General features: G+C 42.4%; 1 protein-coding gene across 21 annotated transcripts in view; it reads left to right on the top strand.

Annotated features, from left to right (window-relative positions):
- The window catches only part of TENM2 (teneurin transmembrane protein 2), a 608,636-nt gene that overhangs the window by 485,300 nt on the left and 110,948 nt on the right, over window positions 1–12,388 (top strand). For 18 of the 21 annotated variants that reach the window (XM_046900248.1, XM_025154777.3, XM_040646801.2 and 15 more), the window contains 1 exon segment: window positions 4,935–5,057. The exons of the other annotated variants lie outside the window; for them this stretch is intronic. In XM_046900248.1, the coding sequence (XP_046756204.1) occupies window positions 4,935–5,057 (123 nt within the window). 21 annotated transcript variants of the gene reach the window in all.

Raw genomic sequence — 12,388 nt, 5'->3', positions numbered from 1 at the left:
ACTTCTGTAAAAACAAACAAGACTTATTGAGGATTTTTTTGGGCATGTGTTGCCAATTCCCTACTTTGCGGGAAAAGACTTCTACTAAGTGTCTACAATGCAGACATACTGCATACATGGACACTTGCAGAATTGCACATCTGATGAAGGCTAGCTGTTCTCCGTGTTCAGTTTATAATAATTAGAAGACATGTTAGCAAAATATGGCTCTCAATTGAAACTTCATTTAGCAAGATCTGGTTGTGTGTGTGTTAACATGAATTGTCAAGAGCTAGGGAAGGCTCCTTACCTTTGTCATTACACCAACCCAATAATCCCCGCTCCTCAGCTAGAGAGCATCACTTAGAGCCAGGCACTGTGTAACATTTTCACATGCAGTTCCCCTATTCATCATTTCTGACCTTCAGACTCCTGCCATTCCTGTGTAGGGCACCTCTGCAGGAGAGGCTGCTAACTGTGACGTATCATAATTCCCTTTGTAATAGGGGTACACGATCACAAGGGAATAAAGTGACTTAATGTTTTTAAATGTCTTGGGATACGTTTATTCTTGCCAAGTCATTCAGGTTACCCATCTGTATGTTTACAGAGAAATCATATGCTAAGTTATATTTCACCTTATTTAACTATATGGGCAGTGTGTTGTTTTAATGATCTATAATATTTATACAAAAATCTATCTGCACATCCACTTCTAATTTGTATAGTCTGTATAGTGTTTTAATGCATCATATCATAATAAAAAATGCACGTGCAGAATTTTTTTAAACATACAAACTATAAAAATGCATGCTGCTAAGTTTTATTAGGATCCTTTTGTTTCATCTTGCCCATGATTCATTAGGCCTGATTTGGAAATCATACTGTTGTCACTCAAAACTAATTAAGTATACCAGAATAACGAGAGTTATCTCATTGTTCATCTTGTAACTGATCAGAAATGAGATTCTTTCCAGTGTGTCCACTCCTCTATGATAGAATAACTTGCATAAAGCAAGTGTGCTTTTAGTGATAGTTCTCTGGTGTTGTCTATGATGCAAACCAATTTCTTTTTCACAGGAAAAAAAGAAGTTTTTTTCTTCTTTCTGCTGAAGTTAACAAAATATTGTGACTAGGTACATCCTGACGAAGTGAGATCATAGTTTGGTAGGTTCATAGGGTAAAGTAGATAAGGGGAAATGCTTTATAGTTGTTTAGTAGGCATGGCAACTTGGAAAGTTAATGTTTGGAAACACTCATTGTTCTGGACACGTTTATAATCTTCCTATCTTTGTGAATCACTTCAGGAATACTGAATTTCCTGATGTAGCAAGTGATGTACATCTCTTGGAGCTTAACTGGGAAGATTCAGTAGGAATGGGAAACACAATGATCGTTCATCTGTGTATTCCTCCTTCTAAGGAGTACAGTAGTGGGAAGGTCTAAGTGCAAAAATGGATTCTGTCCTGTTGGCAGACTCTCGGTTATAGTACTCCCGTGAATGAAGAGACCAAAGGTAGAAGAATGTGCGCCAAGGAAGGACAGAGAGCTTTCCTAGCTTGGAAAATACTGTCCATTACACTGAGCTCTGACTGATGTGAAATCTGGGGCTACGGCCACAAAGAGAGATGGAACTAAAGAGGAGTCTTAGAGAACATTCGAGAAAGTTTCACATGGAAATCTTGTCATTTGTCTGGGAATCTGTATGCCTTTGGGGGTTTCTTAAAATAAGGTGTGATTCACTCTGGTAACCTCTACCGTATGCAAGTCTTAGATTGATACTTGACAGCTCTACCACCTTTAGTGCTAAGTTAGCTCTCTGCTTTTGTTCTTGATGGACATGCAGCTTTAGCTGCCAGTTTTATGCGCTCTCACTGTGTGTGCCTGTGTTGCTGTGGTAAGGTTGGTTTCTTGTGTTTGTTTTGTTTTTGGTGTGTTTTGCTTTTTTACCTAAATTTCAATGGTTTCATTTCATGCATTGCTGTAGTCTCATTGTTAGAGAATATAAACGGACAATTCAGTCTCCTGAGTTGGCTTCTGTTAGCGTTAAATGAGCCAGATAGACTGTGACAAGCTCTATGTTTGAAATTCAAATCCAGAACGTGGAGAATGTGCTTAAATGTTGAGGAGGAAAGCAAACAGATGCAATTAAATACCTCCAAAATGTACAGAACTGTAATTTATAAATGTATCATATGTGTGATATGAAACTGCACTTCTTCTGAAGGGTTAATCTGTAAACCAAATGTGGAGCTTGGGAACTGTGTCTGAGTTCATGGGCTGGTGTGGAAGATCAGTGCTCCCCTTGGCGATCCACAAGGCCACAGCTGTGGGCGCCAGGCAGCCCCCAGTGCCAGGTGTCCGGTCTGTCTCAGCTTATGGGTCTGGCTGTGTGTCCCAGCTCGGCTGGCTGGTGGGCAGACAGCCATAGGAGAGAGAAAGTGTGGTCAGAACCCGACCAGAGTGTGGGAAAGGTGGCGGTCATGGCATCACGGCTTGTTTAGCTGTAGTTTGAAACTGCAAACATAAAAACCCACAATAGAAATTAGCAGAGAAGGGACAAAAATCCTCAAGCCCAAATTTTTTTCTGATATGCATGCACTCAACTTCTGAGTGGATCCCAGCATTTCTAATTAAATGGGCTTCTGCTTATTGCTTTGCTGGAGGCTTTTTTTTTTTGATTAACAGAACAAAAGGTTAATCATATAAATTCCCCATCTCGTGTCATGCTGAAGCAAGAGGGAATAGGTAGCTCCTTGTTCTCACTGCTTAGCTGCTATTCAGGCTTGCTATGTGCAGTACAAACACGGAGCTCTCCCCGCAGGCCCCCGTGACACACTTTTCATGCTGTGTTCTTGGTGGAAGATGAACGCTCCTCACATTTATGAGTCCGCTTGCCTTACTGGGAGGATGGGGATCAAGCAATGGCTATGTGAGCTGTGCAGGAGATCCTCATCTTTGGCTCTGCAGGGAGCTGCAGCAGACATGCAAACCCCTGCCCCATAAAGAAGGAGCTGTAATTGCACCTACCTCGTGAGTTTGTGATTAAAAGACTGAGCGGTGGAGTCACTAATGAAATCATGGCAAACTTGGAAGCAGATGGATCAAGGTTTTCCTTAATATCTTTTTTAATTCCTTGTATAAATCTACCTGGTAATTATGAGTTAGCAACTATAATTCTCTTGGGCAGACTATTAGTTATGATTTCCTTATCTCTTTGTTGTAAAGAATGGTTCATACTTGAAGCAACAGAATTTCATCTCCTCAAATGACCTACATTTATGGTTATACCTGCAATGAAAAAGTAATTACACCTTTGAATAGAGGATAAAACACCCAAGTCTGATTCTCCACCACTGCTTTTCATTCTGGGAATCTGCAGAGCCCTTTGCTTAGCAGAGGGCTGCAGGACGCCTGGTGGCAGCGGGTTGGGGCCCGGCCCTGTGCTGCCATGCAGTGTCTGTCCTCAGCGGGGCCAGGCAGCGATCTGCCTGCTGTATGAGCTTCGCTGTGCTGAAAAGGAAATCAATTGCTTGAGATGAGGCTGAAAAGCCCCTTAAAATGTTTGTTTGGGCAAAGTGAAAAAAGTTGTAGTTGAATGAAACATTTTTGTAAACTTTCCGGGAATTTGTTTACATTCCATAGAAATGAATTCTGACTTGTTGCTCAGCTAAGCATCATTTCGGGTTCATACTTGGTTATTTTTCTTCATTTTTAAGAATACATGTACAGATCAGTCACATCCACGTGGATCCGTGTGCTCCGTGGTGATGTGTCTGACGGTCTCCAGCACTACAAACTGCAGCTCTGCGGGAACTGCTTTGCCCTGACACCGAAGCTCAGAGCAGTTGCCACTGCCACTCCTGTCCGCCACAGTGCTGGCGAGTGGCGCCTTACCTCTCGTGGGTCTGACACTGCAGGAGGGAACACTGATCGTTGCAGTGCTGGTGCTCTCTGCCAGCTGACAGTGCGTCCCCTCAAACACCACTGCAGCATATAACTGAGAGTACTGAGTTCTGGGGGGGGAGGTGAGCGAGTGAGCAGGGTGCAGCACATGGAAAGTGAACAGAAACAGCACCGTGGCCTTTTCAGTCCTCCACCTCTACTGTGCAGCGGGAGGATGCCACGGGGATAATATGATGGAAGTATGGAGATGTATTCAGGTAGCTTCTGTTTATACAAAGTGAAGATGCACATAAATCCGCAGCTGAGTGATTCAGACCTGTCAAGTCTCATGCATTATGCACAGGAGTTATTCAATTAGCCCCTGCTGCTGTGCCTATAGCTCACGCTGTTGTGAAGGCGCTGCGGCAGCCCTTCTCCCACTCCGGAATGCTCAGCGCCGGCCGTGGCCGCGCGGCCTCCGCCGTAGGTGCGGGGTGAGCGCGCACTGCTGGGCGCGGCTCGGGGGCAGCGCAGCTCCTCGCGCTCGGTTGGAGGTTTGCAGAGCCGCCTTTGTCGGGGAAGCGTAACCCGCAAAATGAAGACAGAAGCTATTAAACGTGTTGATTTAAATACGTTGTAATAAACGTGAAATAACTGCACGTCATTAGTAGACGCACAGCTAAAGCTGATTTTACAATGAGTGAATGCATTATCACGCACAATATAAACGTGGGGCAGCACCGGCGGCGCTGCGCTGTCTCCGAGAGCGTCTCGGCCGGCGGCACTGAGCGCTCCCCGCGCCTCCCGGGGGTAGAACTGATCCGGTAGCCGATAAAAGAAATGAACGGAACAGATTTATGGGAGTCATCGGGGGTTGCTTTTGCGTTTTGATTTTTGTTGCTGTTGCCTTTTTTTTTTTTTTTTTTTTTTAGCCCATTGCCGTTCCTGCGGGACGAGCCGCCGTCGCGTTTTCCAAAAAGCCGTTTAATTGAAATCAGCTGTATCTACCCCTCCCCCCCCTCCCCGTCCGCGTGCAGCGGCCTCACTGCTCCGCTTTGTGTCTCCGGCAGCGATGCACCTCCTGGGGCTGAACTGGCAGCTGCAGCCCGCGGACGGACACACCTTCAGCAACGGGCTGCGGCCGGGCGCGGCGGGCGCGGAGGACGGAGCGGCGGCGCCACCTGCAGGCAGAGGTGAGCTGCGGGGCCTCGTCCTGCGGGCGGCCCTCGGCGCGCGCCCCGAGCCGTGCAGCGCACGGTGAGCCCCGGCCTGTGCTGCTCCGGCGCGCTGCACGCCGCACGTTGCTGTTATTCCTTTCCTGGAAGGAAAACCGCGTGCCGTAGAGGATGAAGAGTGAGGGTAATGAGAAGGAATGTCTGGGAACGGAAACGCTTTCTTAGACTGTGAAAGCATATATTAACAAAAGAGAGAGAAATTACATTATCGCAGAGAGGCTTTTAAACATTTAAACTGAATGTTTTCTAACGATGATGAGGTTCAGGTGTTTTCTCTGCTACATAGCACTGCGGCTTTCCCTGGCTGCTACCTGAAGAGCAGCAGTAAAGCAGAACGTGGCCTTCCAGCTCCAAGTGCCCACGGGCGCTGTGCAGCAGGGCGGGAGCGCTCTGTGCTGGGCTGCAGCACAGCTTTGTGTAGAGCTGAGCATGGCTTTGTTCAGACCTCACAGCTCACGCCAGACCTGCTGACCCCTGAAACAAGCCTTAAGCTAGCAAGTGTTAATGCAGGACACGGGCATGGGATGGATGGACAAATCTCAGCCAAAGAGGCGTTGGGAGCAAAGCTGAGTTCAGTTCTTTGACATGCGCTGTCCTTTTACAAACTGCAGATTTGCTGCACCTCTGCTTCTTTATGTTTTCTGTGGAGGCACCAGCTTTGGCTTCCTCCTTTTGTTGGATTGCAGCGTCCTTGTTGTGGCAAGACAACTGTAGGTTTTCCGGCAGCAGCTTGTTGGCTTGGCTTCCATCTCCTACTGTAGGTCGCGCAGTGGATGAACAGCACATCCCTAAGTACCTGGCAGAATGTTTGTATTACTGCTGAACTCCTTCCAGATTGCGCACAGGTGAGAGACCCTATGGTTTGAGGCAGGAACCTGAAGAGCCCAGGACCTCAATTATGGTCACTTAGCAGACAACTGCAGTGTTTAACATGTTTCCAAATTCCCTCCCCTGCAGCTTTTTGTTGCCATCTCTGTGCAAATGTAGGGCAGCAGAATTGTTGAATTTGAATGTTCTCATCTGCCTGGGGCACTTCAGTGCAAATTCTGGCAGTGCATCCCAACCCTACTCTAATTAGCATTGCACATTTCAAGAGACAGAGATGCCGGCTGTTGGGGATTGGTAGCCTCCTGTGGAGGAGACAGGAGGCAGCGCTGCTAGTTATGTCTTAAATTGCTGCAGTTGGGCTTCTTCAGAGCCTGTTGGAAAAGTTTTCTTCTGACATTTTGTAGAAGGTTCCTGAAATGTTGATAATTTTGTAGGAGGAAGGGAAAAATATTTAGGTAAGTAATCTTCCACAGAGGAGTAATGGGAATGACAGGCTTGGGTGAGCACAAGGAATATCTAAAACAGACATTCTTGCAGCAGGGAAGAGCAAAAAGTTTTTCTACCTCACCATTCATTCTGTTATGTTCAAGTTAATATTGCTACCCCAGCAGTTTTTAGGAAAGCCTCTGACAGCTTTTAACACAACAACCATTTTCAGGACTCTGGCTGTGGAGAGTGACCTTTTTATAATTGACACAGCTCAGGATGAAGCCATTCTTTTCAAAACATGGCTCTCCCAAAGAAACCTTTAACCCCTAGTCTGAAAACAGCCACTTAAACACAAGCTGTGCCTACTCAGCAAGTAAGGCATTTTAAAGAAGAGCAATTCAGACGGGGAAAAAGAGGCAGATATTTCAATTTGATCTGCTTGTTCCTTATTAAGAGACTGAATTTGGGTAAGAAATAATAAAAATGCAATTTAAGGGAAATGTGAATTACATTATTACCACATTTTCTTATCGGAACGAAAACAAAATTCACTATTAAGAAAACACAATTGCACATTTTTTGTAATTGCACTCTGTCTCGCTGATGCTGGGGTTGTCTGAAAGGAACAGGCAAATGTGACGGGCAGAAAAGTCCTCAATGCTGCTGTAAAACCACAGGTGAAGGCCACTATGCTCTGACTGTAAGAAAGCAAAGGATGACTTCCTTTGCCCTTAGGCTCTCCTAGCTGTGCTGAACTCCAGATTTAGATTAATCGACAAATTAAGGAGCTTTTACTTTCTTAATAAAGTGATAAGGTTGTAGTCCTTGATAGTGCATTAAAAAAACAGAAGTTGGTGCTGTCTTGGAATTGTGGAATTGCTACAGGGATGGGATAGACATTATAGAAAAAAATCTGAGAGTGAAGCCTGTTGGTCTGTTACTGTTACACAAGGATAGTGTTAGAATTTTGGTGTAATCAATCTAGAAGAAGAAAAAGGAAAAAAGAGAGTGTTTGGGAACAATCATTTCTTCACCAACAGGTGAACTAAGTGACCTTACAGAGCTCTCGTTTGCCTAGATTCTGTTAGTCTGTGCTATGAGTATGTTCTAAATCTAAAATTATATAGCAGGCTGGACACATTTCCTGACAGTATGTGCAGTTTCCTTTCTAATTGACAGAATGTACTATAAAAGTCAACTTTAATCATTTCAGAGTGCACCTAAGATAAGTATAATTCATGTGGAACTATCCAAAGTAGCTCCAGCTGCAATCCCAACTGCAGTATGCTTTAGAGATTTTTTTCTGTTGTTTGATATATTGTCTTTGGTGTACTCACAAATTCGTCAGATTTTCTGCTACTTAAAAACAAACATCAAAAATTTCTTTAATATTTTTTTGACTTTATGATTTGCTAAATTAAGGCTCCATAAAGCTGAAAAACAATTTACAAGATTGACCCTAGAAATGAGCATTTTAAGAGATACCAAAGGTAGTGATGGGCAAGGAAGGATTAGTTTGGTTACTATATGTATGTTCACTAATTGGAAAAAGGAGATTTGGTTGTATGTTCTGATAGCCAAATAATCCTAGGTTTGTGTTTCTTAGATCCAACCAGCTTCATCCAGGTTCGTCTCAGTTAGTGAGACACTCCAGTAAGTCCACCAAGGCATGTGGATTTCAACAGTACAGTTACCACCAATGAAGAATACTTATTTTCAGTTATCATGTTCGGTACCTACAATGGCAGCAACAAAATGAAGAAATTTAAGTCTTCTGTTAAATTTTACACTGTCTTCTGGTCTGAACTTACTTTCTTGAGATGGATGCTTAAAACCCATCAGATCTAGGGAGACAAAAAATGGAATTCTACTCATTTAGCAGAAATTTGCTTTGCATTGATATGGAAAACTGAAATGTGCAGTCACTGCGAAGCTGTGTAGCTTGTCTTCATCTCTCCAAATTATGTTGAGAAAGGGTTGGAAGGTTTGCATACAGCAATGCTTTTTCAACAGGTAAAATATTTTATTATCAGAGCAGCAGACAGGCAGCATTAAAGGAATTATAAATAATCTACATTAGAAGAATCTTTACATATTGCTGAGTTGGGGTTCAGGTGAAATAAGTTGGGCCCTGACCTGAGTGCTGGGAACAATGACTCTGAAAATGCCACAGCCATCAGAGAGCATCAGGACTGGGGGCCACATGGAGGGACTTCAGTGTCACGTTGCGGAAAATTAAAAGATTAAAAGAATACCAAACAAGCCAGACCTCCAAGCTCAGTAATAGTGTGAGCAGCATGCATCTTTTGGTTTCGACCGATTCCTTTTAGATGCTTTGAACAGATGATCAAAATGTAATAACAATCAATGTATTTTAAATGTCACTTCCGTTATCTTCATTCAGTTTAATCAAGACATGCCATCAATTTCCAGGTGGATTAATCTTATTAAATACTTCTGTGGCTAATGTAACTTAGATCTTAATTAACTTGTTAGCGAGCAGAAGTAGTAATGTGGACCCTACGAAGGGTGGCAGATGTGGTCTTCTGAAAATACACCAGTCTCCAGGGCTGCCTTAGCATAAGCAAAGGGTATGACTGAGTTCAGCAGAGCAGAAGAGGAATTTTTTCTACTTGCTGTGATTGTGTTGATGATGATGGTGGAATGAGTGGCTTTGTTTGGAGTTACTTGGTGAGCTGTATTATACACCGTCAGAGATGACTATTGCAGTGATGCAGAAATCCATGCTAGTATGTTCTTTGCTCAACGCTGGGAACTAACAGCTCTTCGTTTCATTTCAGTTATAATTTGCTTTTGATTCTGAAAACAACAAATCTTGTGAAGCTGTGCCCATGGAAATGTGAAAATGTGCCTATGTTTCTGGGTGCATCGGAGTAGCAGAGAGACGTTTCTTAATTCCACCCACAGGGCCAGATTGCTTGGCTGCAGCTGAGGCAGAGAGTGGTCTTAAGCAGATGGTTCCTTTGCAGAATTTCTTTCAGCACAATAGAAATACACTATCCTGGCCAACAATCCTGATGCTGATTTTCTTTCACGTGCTGTTTTGCTGGACTCCTGGAAGCTCATACAAATTCAGGAGCTTCCTTCCTCTTCACTAAATAGAGCTCGTTATTACCTCAGCATCTTCAGCGTAACTGAAGTTCAAGAAGTGTCAGAGCAGCTTCTGCAGACAAACCCTCATTTCCTGGCTTCTTACATTATTATAGTTCTGGGAATTTGTTTTGCACCAGCGGTCAATCTACTTCACCTGTTTTCCACTTGGGCCCTAAGTATTAGTAGTAGGTGTTCTGAAGCGTAATTCCACTGAGGAATTAATAAGTGAGATAGTAATGCATAATACTGATTGATTGATTGATTTCTCTCAGTTCTGAAATAATAGGAAATGGCCTGGTCATATGAATTACAAACTTAGGTAAAGAAAAATGTCCATCATTAAAAACTTTATTAATTGTCATCATTTGTTTTTTGGCAGAAAATCAGTGGGGTTCATTTTTGAATGCTCACATATATTTATTTTCTATATTGAGTGATTACACAGCGATACCAAACAGCTCTTTGGAATCCTGAGTCAACTGTAAAAATCTCTAGTTATATGAGAACAGAAAAATGATTTAGATATAAAGATAAGGAAAGCTGTATCTGCAGCAAAGAAGTGGAGAGGTACCGGAAGAGAAGTGAAGGAGAAAGCTCTTTAACCAACGTGGTGAAATTTATTCCTTGTAATCAATTTGAGAATATCCAAATGGTTCTGGTAGTTCATTATGGACATATTGGAATGGTGATTTTGCCAGATATTTTTCAGACGGATGATCAAGACACGTTTTGCAGCCATCTCTGTAAGAAAGGCACGTAATCAAAGGACTGAAGTAATTGCTATTTAAATGTGATGGCAGTAGCCAGATTTAATTTTTATTTTTAATTTATGTTTTTTTACTCTGGTGTGGCAGAGCAGCCTATAAACCCAAAGTTTCTTTTGTCTCAGTGTAGGTGCAGTTCTGTTGCATAGCTGACACCGCTTGATGTAATTTAAATTAAAGGCTGAACGGGCATGTCATATCAGCTGCCACCTTGAGACTGACCTCCAGCTCAAAGATGAGGCCAACTGACAAGTGGGGGAGTTCGCCTTGCTGTTGTCGTGTATCGCCTGTCTGATAGCTTCAAAGGCAAACATACTTGAGCGCTAAAACAGTCTTTTCAGATGTATATGCCAAAATAGTAATTCAACTGGGTAAATAACACAGCAGTTTAAATGAATAAGTGTTATTTAGTTGATAAATATATGTTTGACTGAGAGATTGAAATGACTCCCCTGGGTAAGGGGAAGAAGTATGCTTTTAAAACTCTTTTTGCAGATGTTTATAGAGAGGAAATCACAGGGGAAAAAATCAAGTATCCATAGAGTTATGGAATAAACAAAACTCCAAGACAGCCACCCACAGCAGAGATAATGATTTGGGGGTTTATTTGCTCATGGTAATGTGAGTTCTTTGGTTTGGTCTTTCTTCTCAGATTTGTCAGTCTGTCACATCTGTAACTTCACGCAGCTGCAGTTTATGTTCTTTGAATGTGATCTGCAGTGGTCCATCAAAATGGAAAAGCTTCTAAAAATAGCTGGAGGGAGTGAATCGGGTGGAAAGATGCATGCTCTGCATTAGGAGGTGAAGACTGAAGGAAGCTATAAAAGAGTTTTACTTTAAGAGTCTCTAGAGACAAAGTTTTTCAGTGAAGCTGTTAGTGCTACAAAGCTCTCGTAAATATAAAGCTAGGATGATGGTGTTCTGCTTCTTAAGCTTTAAAAAAGTAGACTGAAGTCAGTTGGCTGAGAGGTTGTTCAGTGGCTATGTGTACTTTGCATTTCATTCCTTTATTTCTAATTTGTGGTGTAAGGAATACAGCAATGTCAAGACCCTTCCTATGCTATTTTTTATGTGATTGCATTACTCTCAAAAGTGAGAATTTTTAATAGATGATTAATATTTCTTTTACAAGTATTCATCTTAGAGTATCACCATGAGGACCAGCTCGGTGCGCTGGCTGTGACATAGCAAGAAGTCCTGCCAAGATGCTCTTTTGTAACAATGGGAGACTTAATTCAGCAGGAATTTATGAAAATATATTCAATAATGCATAGTTACTGGAGCTCTGCTTCCTTGCTGGACTTAAACCTTCACAAGTTAGTTGAAGGTATTTTGGCATGGCTCCAAACATTTATAAGTTTTACAATTTCAGCATTATAACCTACAGCCAAAAAAAAACAGGAATTCTTGCATTAAGTTCTTAAAATGGCAAGTTTGGGTCTCTTTCAGCATGCCAGACAGAAGGCAGCAGCTAAATTTCACGTGCTCATGGCATGGGCTGGATGCAGATCAGAGATACGCATTATTCCAAAAAGAAAGACTCGAAACTGAGGAGTCATCCATCCATTCCATTCTTTGTTCTTTCTTTTGAGAGGGTTAAGTGTATCTTCATCACCTGTCTATCACTTGATAAATGCTCGTGTAACTCTTAACATTCTCTACTGAGTCCAACTCCTCCAGCTGTCACAGTCCTTAGGAATTCCTAAGTGGAGTTTCTTGAAACACTGAAATATTGTGGAAGGAGTGGTTTGGACAAGTAGAAAGTAGGTCACCGATGTAGTGGAGCGAGAAAATAACATCTATGGGGAGATGCTTCTGAAAATAATGCCTAACCAAACTGAATAATTGCAGTAGTTAGAGGAGCCTGAGTCATGTCTTTAGGCTGGTTTTCATTATTAGTTTGCTGGTCTTAACTGCCATTTTAAGCAATTTTTACACTAACACATCATTATTTTCGTGAGAAAAATAAATTGTTATTTAAAATAATTATTTTTTTTGTGTAAGTTTGACATTCAGTATATTGTCACCTGTGAGGTGTGCACCGAAGTAGTGTGAATGTTACTCTGGTTCCCCTGATGACTGGAATATTCTCTTCTAAGCTTGACTGATGCGTTACATGATTAGAGCCCCCTGGAAAATAGCCTTTCTCTGTTA

The sequence above is a fragment of the Gallus gallus genome, chromosome 13, assembly GCF_016699485.2.
Source record: "Gallus gallus isolate bGalGal1 chromosome 13, bGalGal1.mat.broiler.GRCg7b, whole genome shotgun sequence".
NCBI classification, from domain to species: Eukaryota; Metazoa; Chordata; class Aves; order Galliformes; family Phasianidae; genus Gallus; species Gallus gallus.
This window is presented reverse-complemented; position numbering and strand designations above follow the sequence as displayed.